The 17717-nt window shown below is 43.6% G+C and overlaps 1 protein-coding gene across 1 annotated transcript in view; it reads right to left on the reverse strand.

Moving 5' to 3' along the window:
• Window positions 1-17717, reverse strand: part of RECK (reversion inducing cysteine rich protein with kazal motifs) — a 115615-nt gene that overhangs the window by 63430 nt on the left and 34468 nt on the right. The window contains exon 5 of the mRNA XM_061555681.1: window positions 10439-10475. Coding sequence (XP_061411665.1) covers window positions 10439-10475 — 37 coding nt within the window. The remainder of the gene's footprint in view (window positions 1-10438; window positions 10476-17717) is intronic.

Below are 17717 nucleotides of genomic sequence, written 5' to 3' on the forward strand. Positions count from 1 at the left end.
AAGACAGTGACGGCCCGAAAACAATGACGCCGTGGAGACAACCCATCCCGATCCCTCGGCATCCCCGAGCTCCCTCGTCCGCCACCTTATATCCCCCCGGCGTGGCCTCGCTCCGCACCCGGCCACGCCCCCTTTCTCAAATTGTCTCGGCCAATTCCGAACTTCCCCGATGGCTCCCTCCTGTAATTATCCCTCGTGACCACTTGGCCACGCACTTTCCCTGCACCTGCACTGTCTCCACACACACACTACCTCTCTTTCTCCGCACTGTCCCTACACATACATACATGATGAGGTGGATGGATATGCAGCCATTCACAGGCTGTGGGGATGCACTGGTTCAAACTTGTGCAAATCCATTTGGTCAAGATAATTCCATTAGATTTATTTTTACTCCATTACTGTCAGAGTTGCATTACCTTCTTAAATTGATGCCAATTGCCTTCTTCTTTGGTGGGGAAAAAACATCCAGATCTTGTCTTGAGACAAATAATGTCTATTCTACAAGTAAGCACATAAACATATTCATAAGAAAATGCGCCTGCTGCTCACAGTTTATTTATTGAGCGAATGCTTTTACACGTGACTTTTGCACACTGAGAGCACCAGATGCACAAATAAGGGTATCCCAAGGAAAAAACACCTTAGAGACTGGTCAGCAAAATAATCATGCCACCTGATCTGACCCATGCTTTAGAATCACTCCCACCTAATTTCTAGTGCCATGACCCACTCCTGCATTAAAGTCACCCAATAAAATGGAGCTGTAACCAACACAAGGCAGAGAAGGTCACAGAAGGCTTCCGAATCTACACGAATGTTTATATTCAATAGGGGCATAGGCCACCACCACAATTCCTCATCTCCTGTCGATGGGTAGGCAACCCACAATAGCTTCAGAGCATACTACACCTCCCTCGCAACCATGCTCACACATCCAATTTATTATTTTAATCATAACAAGAACCTTTCCCTACTGTCTGGTATTATCTTGCCCAAGTAGACGACTGTTCACCCTCATGGTGACATCAGCCAGGACCAGTACACCGGATTTTCGGTGTTCTATCGAAGTCCAGGCAGTATTGGTCCAGCTCTGCAGAGAGGAATCGCAGCCTCTCCTCCACACAAAGCATCTTGACATTCCATGTGGCCAGCTGTAGTAAATTTCTGTTGTTTCTGGAGGCCCCCTGAGGGTTGGGTTCAATGGTGGAGCCAGGATTTTCAGGTAGGGGGGCAACCCCTCTAGCAATGAAAAATGATAGAGGAGTTGTAAGTAAGTAAGGACTTGTCCCTTGCTATTTATTCGACGCATGTGCGGCGATGGCGCAGCCATCGATGAGGGTCGAATTCGAACCGCGTGTGATCGGCATCGCGCTCGCTGAAGGTATGCCTTCAGGGAAGTCGTGTACTGTATACACAACTGTGCACAATAATATGAGTCACTTATAACTGATTTGCCGTTACTTATTGCCAATTATGGACTCAGACAATTGTCCTATCATCTCATAGAGTCCCTGCCATGTACTAATATGCTACACAGTGGCAGTGGGGCTCGCAAAATGCCGATTTATTACTAATAAACCCCAATATGATCCGATCGAAATTCGGGATTTCGATTGGATCATTGGGGGGGCATGTGCCCCCCCTCCCCCCCCCACTGGCTCCGCCAATGGTTGGGTTGAGTCCCCCGGCTCTCCAAAATGGGATTTGACCAGGGGATTTAATAGAGGGTTAATATTGCCCAGTGTGGTGAAGTTTCATGAAGGAAGCTGCTGGGAAGTTAGAAGTAGCCACCCTCCGCCAATAATGGAAGACAAAGGAATGACACTCGCAAAATTAGTAGAAAGCAGGGTGGCACAATGGAGAATACGAGATTGTGCATCTGCCAGTCGCCTCTGTTAATTGACCAATAACAACTGGCTCTGTCCCATGACCTCCTGGCACCAAGGCATCAATAGTTTGAGTAACCTCTAAGTGCACCTAGCCTGGCACAATCACTGTGTTGATGTCACACAACGTTGTGGAAAATGGCGGCTGTTGTTGTATGAGTAGTAAACTCAGTTCCTATGACACAATCTTCAGTAAAACTCCACCAAGGCAGACCTAAACCGAATCGTGTTTTGTGATGTAGGAAGTCCAAAGAATATTTCAGTTTTTGACAGTTGTGGCCTGGTTACAAAAATAAAATCCTGAAAAGTGTAATCTAAAGTGAGCTATAATCTCTCACAAAATGACCAATTCATCTCTTGACTTTGGAATGGGAATTATACCCATCAAGCACCGGGTATTTGACTGTGGAAATGACACGGAGCTTTATTTTAACATGTCATCGCTCTGCTGAACGTTTTCCACAGCGAAATACAGCCAGTTCTCCCCACATCATTATACCCAGCTGCTAGAATAGCAAGTCAACCTGACGGGATAAGTACATGGGCAGGAGGGGAATTAAATACTAGGGCCACGTGCAGACACAGGGTGGAACATGAAGGTGGAAGTAGAGTCAGGGGTGGCTATTGACCCCACTACTGGCTCAGCCGTGCAAAATGTCATGCAGCCTGGCTGTGGCGGTGCTCTAGCACTAAGCACCAGCGTGCTCCTTTGGCAGTATACATATGATGCTCACTGGAGCGCCATATTCCACCAGCATGTTTTATTAATGTACATGAATAACATATGCTGTTGTGTCACCCTCCCGTCTGAGTGTATAGTATTTCTGGTGCCTTTCCCACCCCACGAGACCGTATGAGAATGGAAATGTGCCATGCCAGGATGGCACTCCTGCGCACTGCATCGAATGGCCGGTCAATGAAGAATGTTGCAGTATTGTGACTACATGAGAATAAACCTCGAGACAGTTTTCCCCAACGGCGAGACAGTTGGCTTGATGATAAAGACACGAAGCCAGCCACACCTTGGAAAAAGCATGCGGCATCCACTGTTTAGTTTTCCTACCCCACTAATGCAAAAAGGCCCTTTGTGGCAAGCTTTCAGCCATTATCTTTTTGTTATCGCCAGTGTTAGCCGTGCTCTCACTGCTACTGGAATTCAGTCCACTTCACAGCTGTGTAAATATCCTGGGACATTTCTGAGATGGCTTTGGATAATAGTTTAATTTTGCATGCCTGCACGTGCAGTGATCATCTATTTAAAACGTTACAAATGTTGTTTGTTCCATTTAACAAACTTCTGTTTCTGATGCAGAAAGTAGTTATTTCGTTTAAATTGGGTCAAACCCGCTACAGATAGTAAAAGATGTTTTTTTTATGATGTTGCAAAATAATATGTTTTTGTCTCCTATAAACATTTCTGGCATGGCGAAGAAGACATGTGTGTTATGTTATTACTCCTAGCTATGCTTAACTAAATAAGCCAACGTTTTATTTTCTCAGAGCAATTAGGTTAGCAGAAAGTGCCACTAGAAATACAATACTGCAGTACTTTCATTCGCAAGAGTGACATTGTGCAGATTTTATCCACCAATTTTCTTAAAGTCACATGCTTCTATGGTCAGAGAAAAAAATATTTATTTCACACAACTATGTAGGATAATGAAAAAGTGAATATCAACAAATGAACTTTGTAATGAGGCAATTATTGTACTTTATTCCCATACTTGAGGAAGGTTAACACTGGTTATACGACACACAGCTGTTATGGAATTGCTGCCTCTGGCTGTGTTTGAAGATTTCAAATCACATCTTTGTCAGAGACTCAATTTAATAGTTGTCTAAACCTCTTTTTACCAACCACATGCTTACAAACTGCTCATTCACGCACCACAATCCTTCTGAACATATACCAATGGTTTATACATCTATATGTTTATATGTATATGTTTCAGGGCAAAAAGGCTGGAGTTGAGTGATTTGTAGAAAAGCATCATTTTTAAGAGGAAGCTGGAAGTGCACGCATTAAATAAACATTGATGAACGACATCAAGACTACATACGCACTTGCAAAATAGATAACGCACGTTAATGTTACAATACTAATTTGATTACCCAAATCGTAACGATGTCCTAATAATTCACTTATCGCCAAGAAAACACCCAACTTTGTTTGTCCGCCACTTTTACGTCTCAGAACAGTTTGCGTCAATGTTCATTCCCTATTCATGATAAGCGTCACGGCCGCTCACGGCGCTCAGAGAACCCCCAAGGCTCTCGCGAACTGGGTCCTTTAGACGACGTAACCCTCGTCGAACCACAGTGAAGCAACTGTGACGATCTTCATAATTCACGCGCAACGCTTCATAAATTTACGTACTTATCGGGTCTGAAAAAAACTAATTATTACACAACTATATATTGTAATTGTGTAATAATACGTTGTTTTATTGCACGCTTTACTACGATGTTTGTTAAAAATAGGAACAACAATAAATACTCATTTATGTGACAGCATGATCGGTAATGGATTGGCTTGATAAGATTAATACTCTTGTTGTTTCTTTAATATTTTCCAGGAGAGAAGTAGCTGTTAGCGTGGTTTTTTTTTACAGAGGAACAACTCTGCAGTCATAACTTTGTTTTCAAAAGATGTTTTTGTTGAAAGACGCAAGGACGCAATTAGGCGGAGAAGGAGCAACAGCCGCACCCAAGTAAGCCCCCCCCCCCAACCCGCGCGCACATATTTGTTTGTGCACGGCCTTGGCAGTTTTTTTTTGTTAAACTGAACTCATTCACAGCTTTTGAGAGTCAGCTCAGGTCCGTGAGGCCACTACTTTTGTCGTAGGCTTGCTTGCGCAGTGCCGTAAGCTTGTTTCCTCTGAACATTTCCTGTAGGGCACTCAGGAGGGATTACAGGCGCTGCTTTGCTTGCTGTCGGAGAGGCCTCAAAAAACACTTTTCCTTTGTTACAACAAAATCTCCAAAAAAGCATCACAGAATGCGGTAAGCAAGCGGAGAATGAGACGCAAGATTGGGAGTAAATGACTTCTCAATATTTATTATGACTCTTCAAGCCAGATTAATTGTAAAACTTCAAGGTGGCCGTTGTGTGTGCGTGGAACGCGTGGGAAACTTTACAATCACGCTTCCTCTATGAACACCAACGAACCAAAACAAATATTGTTTATATGCGCACGCTTCTTGCTCAGCCTCGCTTTTCAGGAAAGGATAACCAACCGCTAGCACGCAGCAGGCAATCTGGTCTCATTAAAAAAATGATATTAAAATGTAATACCCACCAGAGGCAGGGGATGCACTAAAACTGATTTTCTGGCTAAACAACTCATACAATCATAGATTTCCTGTACACTTACATACATTGTTAATTAATAGGGACCTGCTCAGCTCCATAGCTCCCAATTAATCTCGAAGATAACCGAGCTGAAACTTCGCATACATTTGTATGTTTTTCACAATTTTATTCAGAATGTGATGTTGGCGTCTTGTCATAGGCACAGTGTAGACCTGTGTGTTATGGAATGGCCTGCAGAAAATGACTTCACGAAATTATTTCTGAATCCCATTCAAACGACCCTTTTTCATACGTACAATTGGGGACACACTTTTCCCCATATCCTACTCCATAGAAATATTTGTCATGGCAGTCAACCCAATTTTAAGTTCTTCTCAAAACTCGAATTGAGCAAAATTAAGTGAAAAAACTAATATTACTGTAATGGATTTTTTTGCGTGCAATCTTCGGTGACCAGGCTGAGACGATAAGCTCACAACACTTGAGACCCCAATATTACTCAGGATCTTAGCAGTGCGGCTCAGTGCTCTTATCAATAAGCTATCCCCAACACATCCTGCAACTCTCCTAAGTTTTACAAAAAACACAGTCGCTGCCCGCGCTGTGCAAAAAACTGCGCAAATTCGAGCCACCATCGACGGGTCCTCGATATCGAGCCACTTTCAAGTTTGTGCTCTCCACCTCTCAAGCACAGGAGCCTGGCAGCGAGGTCAACAGCCTTTTAATGAAGTGTTGATGCAGCCTCCTCGTAACGGTTTCTCAAAAGAGTCACTATTAAAAAAATCGACCATTGGAAATTCAGTCAGTGTAAGCGAGTGGGTGGAAGAGCACAGAGCGCCAGCAAGGATGCCTCCTTTATCTAATTTCATTCATATGGCCTGTAGCAGATATCCAGATCTTTCTTCACACTTACTGGTGCATATGTACCATGTGCTTTTAGCCTTGGAACTACTTTAAGATAATTCCTTCCTTATAAATTGAACTAATTGTGCATTTATAAAAAAAAAACTGTAATGTTTCAGATGATGAATTTTTTTAGGCTTTCAAAAAAATGTTCTCGTCAATTAATAGGTCATCAACAATCAGACCTAGGATCAATGATAACCATAGTTATAACAACATTGTTCCATGAATTACAATTTTTATTGGAGCCCAGGTTTATCGGCAGTGACATGTTTTATGAAAATAACTCTCAGAGCAGACACTCAACCAAATCTATAAATATGCGTATAAACAATAATAATGCAATTTCTAACGTGCACATAATTATGCGGATATAACTGCCCATGGCTCTGAGGCATGGAACCAAGCTGAGTGTCACGTGAAAGCCTGGCAAAAAATATGGGGCCTTTAAGTGTCTTGTAAAATTCGGTATAAATTTAATACTGCGAATGTGGAACGGTACAGTGTTCCAGACGGATGGAAGTGCCATGAAAAAACGGCGCCTAACAGTCCTGGTCCTTGATACATTGAGGAGGTTGTGTCTCATGTTGCGGAGCGTTCTGAATAAACACTGTACAGTAGTTGTTTTTCAGACTCATAGAATTTCTCTGAGACGTATTAAAAAACAAGCTTCATAATGCTGGTCCACAACAAGCCTCTCTCCAGTTCTCATATCCTTTTTTTATGCAAAGAAGAGCAAGGCCTACAAAAGGGGGAAGTGCCCCTGACAGAGAGGGCCCAAACGCAACAGGCATCTGCCGCGTTCATCCTCAACAGCTTTCTCCACGAATCCCCGAGGAATATTGTACAATGCCTGGAAAGAGGCTCTGTACAGGCCACACAGATTTAAGCCAAAGCCAGAACAAAATCACCAGCCACCTTTCTAATTCACAGAAACAAAAACAGCTCATTCAAAATATGCCGACAGTACCAGTCAACCCGATTATATTCAAGTAAAAACCAAAACAGTGCATGTTTTGTGTATTATATATATACTCTTACGTTTGATGGAATCCAAAACTATTATTTTGCTAGGTTAAACATCATCTCACAAAAAAACAGAGACAAGCGGTTGAAAGCAGTGGAAAGCTAAAAGCACCCAGGAGAGAGGAGAATTAAGAATTTAACATCAGCAACTCTTGACACCAGGGTCCCCCCCCCCCACCTCACACCCAGGGGTGGGAGCACACACATTCCCGTCATGCTCCAAACCTTTGCCTGACCCCACAATTAGAGCAGTGGTCTGTACGTATGTGTGTTGGACTTCATTCGCATCGTACGTAGCCAAGCGTCCGGTGAGAAAAGAAGTTCAACACACATTGTCTGCCCAAGAGCCAGAACAGCAGACAGCAGCAGCAACACATCACGTCCCGTGACTGCTCGCTGTGTTCTGCGAGGAACAGCGCCGACAGAAGATTTTTATCTGTGTGCACAATCAGCACGGCACTGTCTTCAACAATGCGTTCTAATTTGATTCTCTTCGTGTTTTGTTCCCAGAAAAAAAACAACGTTCAAGATCTTTTGAAACCAATTGCCTTTTATTTAAGGAATGCATCTCTTTGCAACATCACGGCTACTGTTCGTAGTAACCTTCCTTCTAAGTTATCCAAATAAATAAATAAACGTACACAAAGCCTTGTACAAGATAATAATTTGCGCCAAGAGATGTTTTAAAAACAAAAGGTCAAGCCCCAAAACTTTTTTTTTAACAGCGTCACCGCTTGAGATTTCCTCAGCCGGCGTTTTGTTATCATCGCCTGTTCTCAATGCCGAATGCCACAAGGTTTGGCTGTCAACACATGCCTCTGGACTCCTGTTTAATTATAGAACAGCAGCGGGCACACACACACACAAGCCCACGGGAATATGACAGGGGTCCGACTAGCCTTGAGAAGCCCTCTGTGGGTCCACTCAGCGGCCTGCAGAAATCTTCAAAAGACTCAATCCAGCCCAGCGAATCCTTTAACACCGACCCCCATAGTCCTCTCAACCCCCACCACCACGCCAACTCTCACCTCATTCCCTGAGTTCCCCAGTCTCCCCCCCCCCCCCACCTCTCCTCTACTATCACCGTGAACCCACACCCACACCCCCTACTGCCCCCCTTGCTCCAGGCCTCAAAACATTCTCGCCCACAGCCGTCGCTCACTCCCCCGCACGCCCCATCGCAGCTCCCACCCAACCACTGCAATTTGTTCCCCTTTGTGCGGGGCCGGGGGGGGCTGGCAGCCAGGAGCGGGCGGCAGGAGACGACGGGATTGTGTGGCACGCCGCGGCGTGACCAATGCACGCCAATTGGCCCCGTGCGCCGCGAGGAGGGCACGCTCTCATTATTCCCATTCGCGTACTGCATACAAGGAATGGAACTCTTTTCTTGAATGACAGTTTTTGGGTTCTAAATAAAAAAAAATTGGTCGAGATTTTTCTGTAGAGGTTTGGGGAGGGAGGGAGGGATGGATGGAGGGAGGGGTCCATTTTTTAAAAAGGCATCCTTTTGAAAGAAATAATGTGCAACTAATTCTGCTTCCTTTCCGTGGCTTCGGCTTATTGCTGGCAGCTGCGTGCATTCCATTTTTTTTTAAGTCAGACCAATTCAATTTAGCATTCATGTACAATATTGTTTTTACGATGCTTAGAAAATCCATAAGCACACGAAAAAATCAAACATTTAACTTATTATTAAGGAAAGTTTCGCCAAATATATGATCCAGATTTGAAGCTTTCGTGACTGCAAGGATTCATACTCTTAGTTATTTCGGTAAAGTCACGTAAGTAAAAAATGAAATTAAAATTAATAAAATAAAACAATGAAATCACGACGTTTCGGAGGCAACACAAGTCTCCGTCATCAGGTGGGACCGTCACAGCCAGATTTGCTGCATCAAGTGAGACCGGGATTCAAGATGCAAGCTCTTAAATACAAGTTAAGGGGGGAGGAGAGGGGGGGAGGAGCTTATCAGAATGTGGTAGCCAATGAATGGAAGGTATCGGGAGGGGGGGTCGGGGCTAAAAGAAGGCACGAAGTACTCGTGGGCACCCTCGACGTGGACGTGTTTGTGCGCAAGTCACTGTGGATGCACATGATAGAAAAGAAACGAAAATACCCATGTTTATACCAGTGTTGGCTGACAATAAAGAGAGTACTGTTAAACGCTGGGGATGTTAACACTCGGTAAAGTAAAATAGTGCCTGTCAGATAAGATGGTCCAAATATGTGTATATAGATCTTTTTTGCATGGTTGATAACATCTTTCCAATGATTACTAAGTTTGTACCCATCATCACGGTTGAAATTATGTCTGTGTTTGTATATCTGAATGGCTTCGTGTACAAACCTTTGATGGTAGCCAGAGGGTTTGCAGAGCACCTTAGTCTCGGAAAAAACAATATCATGAGAGCCCACCGCGTTGTAGCAATGATCGGTAACGGCGGAAGACTCAATTTTGCCGTGTTTCAAATCTGACTTGTGCTCGCGGACACGATCAGAGACATTAACACAGCAACCACCTAGTCGGAGAATCTAGGAGTGGTTTACAATTACTGCAGTGGCTTGTCACATCTAAGTGCTGCTCCTGCAACTTGAATTACAACTTCGAATGGCCCTGAAATGTGGAGGCATTAGCTGCCGCTCACCCACAGTAACGTCTGTGGCAGCACCAGACTGTAAGAGGCTGATCCCTCCGGATTATTGGCTTCACAAAACGTAACATCCTGTCACAAACACTGGGCAACAAATAAACCACCGCAATGGCTAATTCCCACAGGGTAGAGTCATGCACTTGAAGTTTTGCCTGCCCATCTGCTTTGCCTAAGCCCTGCTCTTGGTGTGTGAACTGTGCATGAGCGCGTCGTCTCCGTTGCGGGTCTCGCGCTCACGCGTCCACCCTGAGCGACCTGTCCGTTGGTTTGTGAAATCCGGGGGCTGACAGGTGTAAAATTAACAATGTTACGTTAATTTGAAGTTTATATTTCATGAGACAGAGCTTGTATTCTGTAGCTGTGAGGGTGGGGGGGAAATAGAGAGAAGTGTGAATTACTACTGCGTTAGGTTTTCACGGTGATGCTGTATAGCCGGCTCTGCGATGTGTTTTTAGGTTGTTCTGTCTTGTTGTTTGACAATCTCTTAAAAATTGCCAGATTCATTTCCTGAATAAGCTCTCATCACGTAGAGTGAAATGTAAAATAGAATAGCTGAACTACTTTGAGTGCTTTCAGGGGCATCGGATGAAATTAATTTCCGTCTTGGATAGCTGCGTATGTATGAATGATATTTTTTTTCCCAGAAAAAACTCACCAGGCAGCGTGGAATTAATGCAGTCCCAGAATCCAATCTGAAAGAGAACAAAGTACATCAAATCCGTCAATATCAAACCTGTGGTTCTCGGAAAAAAACACTTCACCTTGTTTACAGTACACTTTATTATCATGAAAAATATGCATACAAATGTAGATGCTTAATTTATGCATAGGGAATTTAAGTCTGGCTTAATTGTACAACTCAAACGAGGGTAAATTATAGTCACTTAAAACCAAGCTTTGATATGTTTTAGGCCAATCGACCCATTGCCAATGTAAGATAAACACAAACTGATTGTGTGTTACAATATATCGGGCATACATATCCTGCACCGACACAGGGCTCGGGATTATTTGCCATTGCCAACAGACAACGAATGTAGCCACATTCACAATCCACCATTCTGCTGCGGTGATGTACTTCAAGCAATAAAATATCCAGTCGACACTTATCCGCTGAACTCACTCCCTGGATTAAACCTCCGATGTTTAATCTGCATCTCCCAAAGCTCTTGACTGGATATCAAAACTTCACGTCATATTGTACAACATTGCTTTTCCTGAGGTTGGTGGGGTGACTCAGACGTCAGAATGCTGAGCTGGCAACGCTGAGACTCTGGGTTTAAATCCAAGCAATCGCCTGTGATTAAACCAGTTTCTCATGTGAAATGAGTTGCAGCCTGGTCATCAATGGCTCCACCAAAAAAAGCATCATTCCAAATTTGGTTCTGTGTTTAATTTGGCTAAATTATAGATCTAGAGATGTATAATATTTGTTTGAATGTTACATGACAAATATTAGAGAGCAGGTGCTCTAAGGTGTCAACCAGAGGTCACTTGAAGGGATCTCAGAGGTAGCTCTGTGATATTCATTTCCTTTGTAAACCTCTAACTTGAAGGGTTGCACTGGTTGGCAAGAGACCCAAATGAGTACTTCATCTAATGACATGACGGCGATAGCGCAATCAGGATCAAATGTGGCATATTTTCAGCGATAAATACCCACATTCCTCCAAACTATTGCACAGAGCTCCCTGTCCTTGGTCACAGAGTCTTCAGGAAAGTCGAAGGCTTGTGGTGCCAACTTAATTTACTGAGGTTCAAAAAGGCGGTGGATTCTGAGCTTGGGAAAGTCATCAAAAGAAAGGTCAAGAGATCACAATGTTCCTCCCGGCCAGTGGGACCCCTTTGATATTGTAAATGCTGTAATGTGTGATACATAGTGCATACTGGCAAAGCCACCAGCCTCTCTTCGTTCAAATGTTCGCGAGTTTTGTTTGGAAATGTATGATTCTGCAACGGACTTTTTGTGCGGTAGTGGCTCCTGCATGGGAGGAACAAAGGATCGGTGGAGCCGTGCCTCCGTGAGACTCCACAAACAAAATATAAGCCGTGTTTACACTAGAAAGCTTATTCTGTACAAATTCCCACTTGTTCAAAACACTATGAAAGTGGAGCTAGATTAAACGGACATAGACTCAGATAATAACTTGAGTTCAGGACAAGTAGAGATGAACATTAAGGAAGTTCAACTGGGTGTGACCAGAGCTTGCAACACTGACAAAGTGTACGTATGTGTATTGAACTTGTTTCGGACTGTACGTAGCCGACCGTGATAATCGGAGGTGCAGGACAGGTGTGGAACAAGCAGTGAAGCATGGGCGCATGCATGCATGCTTGGAAATACACTGAGACAGAAAGACATGGGCATGGATCAAGAAACAAACATTTGTGGCAGTATATTTACTGTTAAGAAACGTAAGTGGGCTTGGGCAGGACACATAACACGAAGGGATGATGACCAATGGGTGGCAACCAAGAGGAGCGAACAAGCCAGAGAGAAGATTCCCACCACAGAGGTGGCATGAAGAGATTAGCTCATGTGCAGGGGTGAGATGGATTGTCACATCGCAAGACCACACGATATGGCCTTCATCCAGCAGTGGATTGTCTAATGGCTGAGGATGATGGTGATAAATATAACGTGACGAATGCCTACTAAACATATCCAATACCCACATTTGGTAGATTCACATGGGAGCCGGGGAAGCGATTTATGATTTGTGACCTTTCACAACCAGTCGCGATAACTTTAGTGTAACAGATTCTTAAAACGTATAATCATTTTATATCGCAGCACAGAGAATACTTCCTTTAAAAAAATGTTGTCCAAACTTTCACCCAAGGCTCTATCGTCGACAAATGTGGTAATGAACCATAGTTTGTGCAGCAGGTGTAGTGGTACTAAAAACAATAACTAAAAAAAGTTCAAATGTATTAATTCAACACGAAGAATTTATATATTGCTTTATGTTAAATCATGTAATGGTCATCTGTAAAGTGCAGCTCATTCGTTTTTGTTAATCATATTTGCTGAGCACACACCTACATATCTATAATACAAAGCAACCAGCATTTCAAACCACTAATTATAACACGTGTGTCCCCAATGGCGTGCAAGCCTTTGGATTATTTGACCATACTTGGGCAGCATAAACGTGAGCTTAAAAACTACAGCACTGGATTAGAGGCCGACCGAAACTGATTTTCTGGTTTCGGCCAAAGCCGAAACCAGAGCCGAAACCAGACCGAAAGTAAAAAAAATACTTTCGGCCGAAACCGAAGCCGAAACCGAAAGTTTAACTACACTTTCGGCCGAGACCGAAACAGAAAGGTATATAACCGAAGTTACCGAATACAAGATTTATGAAATATGTCATGATGCAATGCTACTTTAATTAAAAAGATATCTAGAACGAATCATTCAGAGCCTGCAGTAAGAGTTGCTAAATATAAAATCTTTAGGTGTTACTAACTTAGTAATTGTATCCAAACAAACGAATGTTGTAGTTAAGAAACAACAGTTTTTCCGCATTCAGCCAGAAAGGCTGCCATCTGTTGACCGGTCGTATATACATTAGCGGACCATGGTTGCGGCTGTAACCTCGCTCCCAAGCTGCTGCTGCTGCTGACGTGTGTGTGTTTGCAGCCTATCGCATAGGATTGCCTAGCGCCGACTGACCGGCCGATAGGCAGAGTGATAGACGTAGCACTAGCGTTATATTCTAAAAAATAGATCTTCGGTTGATGAATGACGACCAAAAGTCAATATCAGTTTCGGCTGAAACCGAAACCAGACCTAAAGTAAAAAATTGACTTTCGGCCGAAACCGAAAGTATGCCGAAAGAGCCCATTTGCCAAGTTTCGGCACCGAAACCTAAACCGAATTTCAGTCGGCCTCTACACTGGATGTTGCCTCTCAATACACATATCTCCGCAGCAGCCGACAACAACCTGGGGTGTATGGTGGTCGCCCATTCAAGCACTATCCAGGCTCAACACTGCTTAGCTTACTAGATCTGACGATAACCAGGAGCATTCTGGGTGACTTGGTCATCGGAAATTGTAGCATCGTGACGAATAAATATTATTTCGGAAGATAGGAAGGTCATAAGAGCGTGCATCAAGCAACAATGGGAATGATTCCAAAGTCGAGCAACACAAGGGAAGGAGAAAAATAAATGTATCCTGCAATACGAATTTAATCAACCTGAACAAAGCGCAGCAACTAATATCTTATCTCTAAATGTCATTTTTTGTCTGTCCATCTGTCTGCGCACACGCGCTTGCGAGGGATTTCGCTCTCAAACGGTGCGGTTCATGTCAAAAAAATGTTGCCAGGCAGTATGCCGTAAGCCCCGCGGTGGGCAAGCGATATGCCGTTTTCCCGTCACTCACAATAAAAATAGTTAAAACTACGTTTTTTGGCGATTCCCTTTATTTATTTATTTTTCCCGCCTGCCGCGGGACAAAGCACGCAATTGCGCATGCGGGAAACACTGTCAGGAGTTGCCCCGACCAACGCACACACGATCGCTAAAACATATACACACAATGCTGAGGTTCCTTCTTCACAGTCTTATGTCCTCTCCCCCCCACCCCAATGTGTGCAGTTACTGATATAAAGTCCGTAGATATTAATATTATAGCGCTTACTTAGCATTATTGCAGCGCGGGTGGGGAAAGCGGCCCAGCCCCCAGCCTGGCAATGTGTCACCTCCTCTGGCTGGGCAATCTAGGTGAGGCCGCGGGCTCTGCACGGGACTAGGCCTCACCACGGCAATGTAAAGTACAATTTTATTTAATCTTTCACTTAGAACTCAGGTTCATTGTCTACTATTATGAAACTAGTAAGTTGCCAATTATTACAATAGTAATGTTTGTGTACAGAAAACGAATATGTCACTATGAAGTTGCTAAATATTTCCTTTTTTAGGTGTGTTTTTATGACGCTGCGATGGTGTATTGCCAGTCTGTGCTGTGGCCTGCTGCCTGCTGATAATTAACGTCAGTGCACTGGCACTCTATTATCTACACTGCTAATTTTGCTTTTGCCCATTATGAGTGTATGCCAGTCTATAATCTGTTGCCTGCTTCTTTACCTCACTCAGTGTACTGCCAGCCTTTCATTCAAGTTCATTTATTAGGTATAGCCCTGTGAGCCATTCGGCTCTTGAATCGGGTGCAACCGCAACAAACAAAAAAACAAAAACATGAACAAGAAAACATCTCATGTCGACTGTATCCTGCTTTTTCAGCTGATGACCATATTGCCAGCTTTTTATGTGGACTATAGCAATGCTTATGTCATTGAGTCGGCGTACTGGCAGTCTATAATCTAGACTGTAGCCTGCTTCTCAACTTACCTGTGCGTATTGCTGCTCTTTAATGTACACTTATTTCAGCTTATTTCTTCAATGCATATCTATTGTTTCGATTGCTCACGTCACGCTATTTACTGATACATAGTACTGCGATGCTGATTAATATGTTATACTGCTAAATACGTTGGACTTTCTTAGCTACAGCCCATTGTATTTCGTCTATCGTTTTGTTACATTCGTGGGAACATCACCCATTTAAATTTTGCTTTACTGCACCATTACTGTCCACCAAAGCGGGGAGCACGCAGGGAGGTTCAATGCCCCAAATATTGTTGACCTTGCTTTCTTACAATGGGTGAGGAACATTGTGAGTGAGACATTGTTCTTCCATACCAAGAAAACACCATCGTACAATTTCCTGACACTAACAGAGCAAACGATGCCCTACAATAACACATTTTCCTGTCACAAGGCCAAGATGGGTACCACGTCAAGATTCCTCCAATTACAAAGCTGCAGGACAAATACATCCTCACAAAAGTGTCTCCTCTAAAAAAACTTCTATTCCTTCGTGATCATGGATAGAGGAGGAAACCACATATTACGGTGCGCTAACCTCTTTCACCAGTATGTTGTCGATGAGTATGCCAACATTGAGAGTGAGCGCCTTCTTTACATTCAACTGAATCAAAACCGCCTGCGTGTGAACAGTATGCTCATCTCTGGGACACCATCAATGCCAAAGGAGATGCAAACGGTCACAATGTGGGCTGATTAGTTATTTTGTCTTCATCCTTCACAGCTCCACCTAGATACATGCATGAGAAGACTCAGGATGCCATGATGTACATCAGCCAATATGGCACACCCCATCTCTTCATCACCTTTACTTGCAATACCAAATGAAAGGAGATCCAGGTTTACCTTTATCCAAACCAAAAGCCACCAGACAGACATTACATCTTAGCGAGGGTCTTAAAACTCAAAGTTTATGACCTCATGATGCTTATTACGACCAACGAAGGTGGCATCTTTGGATAGACAAGCAGTAACTTGCACACCATTGGGTGGCAAAAACGTCGTCTTCCTCATGCTCACATTTCGCTATGGATGAGGGAAACAATTCGTGCAAGTCACATTGACACATTTATCAGTGCTGAGCTACCTCACCCTCATCAAGACCCTGCCCTTTTTTATGTGGTCTGCAACCAAATAGGTCCATGGCCGATGTGGCCAGTTCTATCCAAATGCGCCATGTATGCAAGACCACAGGTGTACCAAGAGGTATCCACGGAACTACTTGAAAGACACTCAGTCGGCCCATGATGGCTTTCCTCTATATCGTCACAGAAATACTGAGCATGGTGGATTTCAAACAACGCTCAGACCTGCCACTAACTCGCTAATTAAGGTTCACATCCGGTGGATCGTTCCCTACTGCCCTCTTCTGTGCAAGATCTTCCAGGCCCACTTGAATGTGAAATTCTGCTATTCTAAAAAAAGCCAACAAATAGATTTGCCAATACATCAATAAAGGCTCTGACATGGCTGTATTTGCCTTACAAAAGAAAGGGGCAAAGTGTGCATGAGCTCAAACTTATTTTTCCAAGGAACATACATCGGCAACAATGAGGCCATTTGCAGAATTCTTGGCTTCCCCATCCATGACCGTTCCCCACACAGTTGTCCATTTGGCACTTCACCTCCAAAATGGTCAATGCATCTACGTCACCAATGGAAATGCCCAACAACAGGACCTGGCTCCACAAGATGCTACCCTTATGGCGTTCTTGGTTTTGTGCTCAAGTAACCCATTTTCTGCCAACCTGCTCTACCATTAAGTTCCCTCATACTATACATGGACTGCTAAAAAAAATGGAAGCGACGTGCTGCTGACGGTGAATCTGATGCCTGAGGACGAGTCTACACAGTTCATACCAACAATCAGCAGTGCTACTTTCTCCCAATGCTTCTCCATATTGCCAAAGGTCACAAAACTTGCCAAGACCTCTAAACAGTGGAAGGAGTTGTCTGTCAAACATACAGGCAAGCTTGCAATCTTCGTGCAATTCTTGTGCATGATCACCATCTTCATAAAGCTATGAAAGAAGCTTCTGTTGGTCAGTCCCCTTTCCAACTAACATTGCTCTTCTGTATGAATCTTTAAGTTTGCAGCCCATCTAACCCCATGAGTGAGGACATCCTCCACGGATCTCAATGACAAAATACAAACCTCGTCGTCAACTTTTCTGATGTCATCTTCAAACAGGCCCTCATCCTCCTTCAGGACAAACTGCACTCCATTGGTGGAAAATACCTCACGTCTATGGGACTACCAACACCCTACATGGACAACCTGCATGCCCTTGCTCAAGAGATCCTACGTTAAATATGACATTATGCTTTACAGCTTCGTAAATTTATTTAGGAAAATTAACCAAAGCTGATGGATGCACAAATAGAAACCTACACGAAAATCTTGGAACACATTGAGACGACAAATCGAGTCTTTTTTGTCCTTGATGCACCTGCCAGTACTGGGAAGACCTTTGTTTTCAAACTGCTCCTCGCTAAGGGTCGCCAGAGAGAGAAAATTGCTATAGCTGTGGCATC

This window comes from Lethenteron reissneri, chromosome 21, assembly GCF_015708825.2.
Source record: "Lethenteron reissneri isolate LAM-NWPU_2019-01 chromosome 21, ASM1570882v1, whole genome shotgun sequence".
NCBI classification, from domain to species: Eukaryota; Metazoa; Chordata; class Hyperoartia; order Petromyzontiformes; family Petromyzontidae; genus Lethenteron; species Lethenteron reissneri.